General features: G+C 37.0%; 1 protein-coding gene across 1 annotated transcript in view; it reads right to left on the bottom strand.

Moving 5' to 3' along the window:
• Nucleotides 1–2,120, bottom strand: part of LOC111255405 (uncharacterized) — a 20,021-nt gene extending 17,901 nt beyond the window's left edge. The window contains exon 1 of the mRNA XM_086979941.1: nt 2,002–2,120. Within this exon, the coding sequence (XP_086836067.1) occupies nt 2,002–2,085 (84 nt within the window). The 5' untranslated portion in view covers nt 2,086–2,120. The remainder of the gene's footprint in view (nt 1–2,001) is intronic.
• Nucleotides 2,121–4,336: the final 2,216 nt, after the last annotated feature.

The following is a 4,336-nucleotide window of genomic DNA, read 5'->3' as shown; positions in this document are numbered from 1 at the left end:
TATATATATATATAAAACATTCTTTTATATATTAAATTTATACGTATGCGGGACGCGCATATGCAAATAAAAACTTTAACCAACGTCAAGAAATATATTACGATATTTTAGCTAGTTTGACCGCTTTCCCAGTCGCTTATTTTATTCAAGTCGGTTAAATATGGTTAATCTGATAATTTCAAAAAATGAAATCAAATGCCATTACAAAACAAAATGAGTAGAAATTATTTGCGTATATCCAAGTAATATTAAATTTTAGACCTTAGTTACTCAATCGACCCACAAACAAGTCGTTATTTATTAATCAAAAATAGCAACCAAAAAGAATCAAGTTCTCAATTATTTACGTATTACAGAAGTTGGAACGAGGGGCTGATTACAGACCATACTTTGCATTAGTAGACATGAAAGGAACAGCGGTATATCGGCGAAGCCTCATTTGATTGCACTTACAGGTTAAGTGTAATCAAATAAAGAAAGTACAAAACTATCTAAGCGGAATACATCGTAGACCATATAGCTAACAACTCTGAAAAACATAAGAACACTCAACGCTCACTCTATTGCCTGTAACTCAGCGAGAACCGATTTCGAATACGTTTCTGAAGGGGAGTGTAATAGCATTCACCTTCGTTAAAGTCAACCATGAGGAATCTAGATATTAAAAGATAGGTCATTTGAAAAATATTTTTAGCAATTTCGTAGTGCCATGACCTATCAAAGAACAGATAAAATAACTGCAATAATTTAAAAAGCCTAGTCACATATTTAATCCCTTATCGGTTGTCTCATTAGTAAATCAAAAATCGATTCTCAGCGGCTAACCGGCGGGCAAACATAGAACTACGCTAACAGCAAAAACTACGTATAGAAAATTGGCTTTGTTTAGCTGTGGATTAGTGGTGCGAACCGATTCACTGCGTCCGATAATTATTATTGTCGGCAAATGATATGGTGTAAAAATGACTGTTATTGATTCTGGTCGTAATGAAAAAATACGATGGTTCGATAATGCGGACGGTAGCTATGTTAAACCGAAACCCGTAAGACATCGAACCTAGGAGCAGGGTGAAGTTCTAAAAAACACAAACAAGTTCGATGATGTCCTTATATGTGCCTCATTAGTTAACGCCGTGTCCGCGATATCACGCGAAGTCGCTCTTACCTAAACAGGCATACAACACAGGAGCGAAAAAAACCCTACATGGATGTTATTACCAAGAAAAAGATTAAGCAAAGCCCAGCTATTAACGTCGCGCAAAAAATTACTCCGCCATATATGGCTATATAAAAAAAAAAAAAAAAAAAAGAAGATCAGAATGTTTCTTGCAACCAGTGTAGTCAAATACTAGGAATATTTAGAACTGTTGTTGGTAACCTACCAGTATTTGCGCGAAGCCATCCAGATACGGACACATTATATTTTTAAAAGACCATTGTTGCGATTTAGCTAATTAATATACCTGTACTGAAAAATGTCATTAGCTAGGTTAACTGTACAATTGTATGATCTGTATTTCTTGTAATGTAACAGCTTTGTTGTATACATCTCTTTGATATGATGTTCATAGCCTGCGGTAACAACTATTTTGTTTATATATAACCAATCTAACATTGTACATTAAGCAATTCTGGTAAATAGGGTGCACAATGTTCAGCCATTATTGCTGCAATGACACGCTTGTGTTACAGTAGTCTTATGAGTACATCGGCTGCCGTGGAACATTAGCTAGCACTTAATAAAACATGTGTAGCGCATTTTTTCCATCATTACCTATCATCTCTATTATTCTATCATTTTCTATTAATGTACACAGTGTAGTGGATATGAATTTCCTGTATGATTTCCCGTATTATTCACACGAACATACCCGAGTAAACTATTGCACTTACAACTTACAAGCCACTCAAAATAGCATATCACAACCGACAAATCGATATTGCCGTTGCATGTCACAGTCGTTTCCGCAAAGTCAAAGTTGCAGATGAGTTAATTGATACTTCTGTGCAATATCCATGATTACTGTTTCCTATGCGACGCATAACTGACTTATATAGTACAATACAATTTGAAATCGTCGTCATCGTCCCACTGACATTCGATTTCTAACGATAATCATCTAATCCATCAGCGCGATGTAAGTTCTTGGCAAATCTGCCATCGACATCTCTATGAAGAAATCCTTCTTTAGCACACATATATAAACATGTTTTTCTATCTGGATGCAATGTGCTCGTTCGATACCGGTAATTAACGCTTTGAAGCCACTTGCTTTGCGCGTACTTAATCGTTGGTGTGTAGAAAGTATATGACAAGTTTTTGACTCATCACAGCTAAATGCACCTGCTTTTGTCTAGAATGACATGGGATGCCTTTTAGCACACCTTTAAAGACACTTGTGAACAATGACTGCAAAGGCCCGGTAAATCGGCGTGCTATAATCGCTTCACTGAGGTTGACATCGTTTCTGAGGGCCGCAAATTTCTGTCGTTGGCGGGAACATTTTCCGCGAGAAAATTTTACACTTTCCCACTTGTTGCGACTTAAACAACCTTCGTCCCGTTATCGAATCGACAGACTGGAGAGCTAGCTCCGCATCGCTTGAAGTTTGAATGGAGCTGTCCTTGCCACTCTTAAGACGTCAACTAAAAAGGTCCAGAACAAAAACATAGGATCCGATTAATCCGTGAATGCTCACTTTGCTTTAACGCATGTATCTGTGAGAGGGTAATCTTTGCTGATGTTTTTGCTTGCAATGAGAGACATCACTAGTGTAAAGTTTGATAGTCTTACGTTACGCTCGCCAGATGGTCAGATGGCTCGCCCAGTCAACTGAGTAACCATCAGGAGAAGACATTTTGCAGTAGCATAGGCGGCGTATGCGGTACTGTCGAGCTTGAAGCTCATAAGCAGAGGTAACCAATAAAGCACGTCTTTAAGCTAGAGGAATCGCTTCTAGGTGAATTTGAAAACTAAAACAGTCTTAGAGAGGCTTCATTGGGAAACCTTGTGAGGTAAAAACCGCGCACGTGTTTTTCGCGTAGTGCCTGCATAACGAAGGTATTCAGGTGGCATTCTCTTAGCCCGTAGTATTATTAAACGACGACCCAAGTTGGCTCGGACTGAAGCCTAAAAGAAGGACCAAAAAGTCTCTGGATAGTAGTGGCCTTAGCGGAAACAGGTCCAACAACTGGTACTGAGTTCCAGAATCGGCACGTGATATAAGCACTTGGGTAATGCCCGCGAATATTTTACAAACCTTTTTAAACAATTGACCCTCTTTTAAGTCTGAATATGTGAAAAACAATCTATTTTTTTTTTTAGAATTTTTCTTTTCTGAATAATAGCAATGAGATATGATATTTCAGTGAAGCAAAAAAACAAAATTACATTTTTTGACCGCTGTCATATTATTCTAATAATACATCTCTAAATGATATATCGTGATTTTTATGCGTTTGACGGCTCCTCGTATAAACAATTTTTTTCTCTTTTTAGGAAGTTGTTTTTAGGAAGAACCAGATAAACGAAACTGTCCATTCTTATTAAATCCCACCAAAAATGAGGCAATTCTGGCCGTGGCGATGAAGAACGTCAATATTCACGATCGTAGAGTAGTCAAGGAACAGTTGTGTTTGTTGGGCCAGGAGTTATCTAAACATTTGTGAGTTGAGCGCTTAGCTAAAACCGTTGTGCTCCATATGTAAATTAGTATTTACGGTAGGTTATTCTAGAAAGCTTTTTAGAATACTGTAATGGAATTAAGTGACAAACAAAAAAATTAGGTAACTTACGAAACCTCAGCCCTTTTTTCTTTCAATTTTCTGTCTTTTTAGAGCATCAATGCGTTTAAAGTAGAATAAAAAAAATAGCCATATCCTGTAATTTAAATGAAATTTTTTCATTAGAGATTGTGGATTTTTTTGGAAGGTGGTAGCGCTCGGGAGAAGGTTTCGTAATAATACTGTCTATTTACTACAAAAACGACCAATGATGCGGCCGCTGGACACCACAAAAATATCGATTTCGACACTTTTAAGATAAAATTAACAGTCGAAGTGTTGACTATAGCTTAGCTAAGAGACGAATCTCTTCGTATAGGCTAGGGCGATAAGTGGAAATAAAGTTGACGTAAAATGTGGTATTTGACCCATCGAATGGTGGTTTAGAATCGCCTTTGTGTCTATATTTATACCAACAATGAGAGAATATTATGAAAATAGAAGGCTTAGACGACTGGTCAGTCTTTAACGAAATGGCTACGAATCATTTGACTTAAAAACACTCTGTAACTTTACAGAATTTGGCAATGTTCTTCAAGAAAAAAGTTTTACA

The sequence above is a fragment of the Varroa destructor genome, unplaced genomic scaffold, assembly GCF_002443255.2.
Source record: "Varroa destructor unplaced genomic scaffold, Vdes_3.0 BEIS01000001.1, whole genome shotgun sequence".
NCBI lineage: Eukaryota > Metazoa > Arthropoda > Arachnida > Mesostigmata > Varroidae > Varroa > Varroa destructor.
This window is presented reverse-complemented; position numbering and strand designations above follow the sequence as displayed.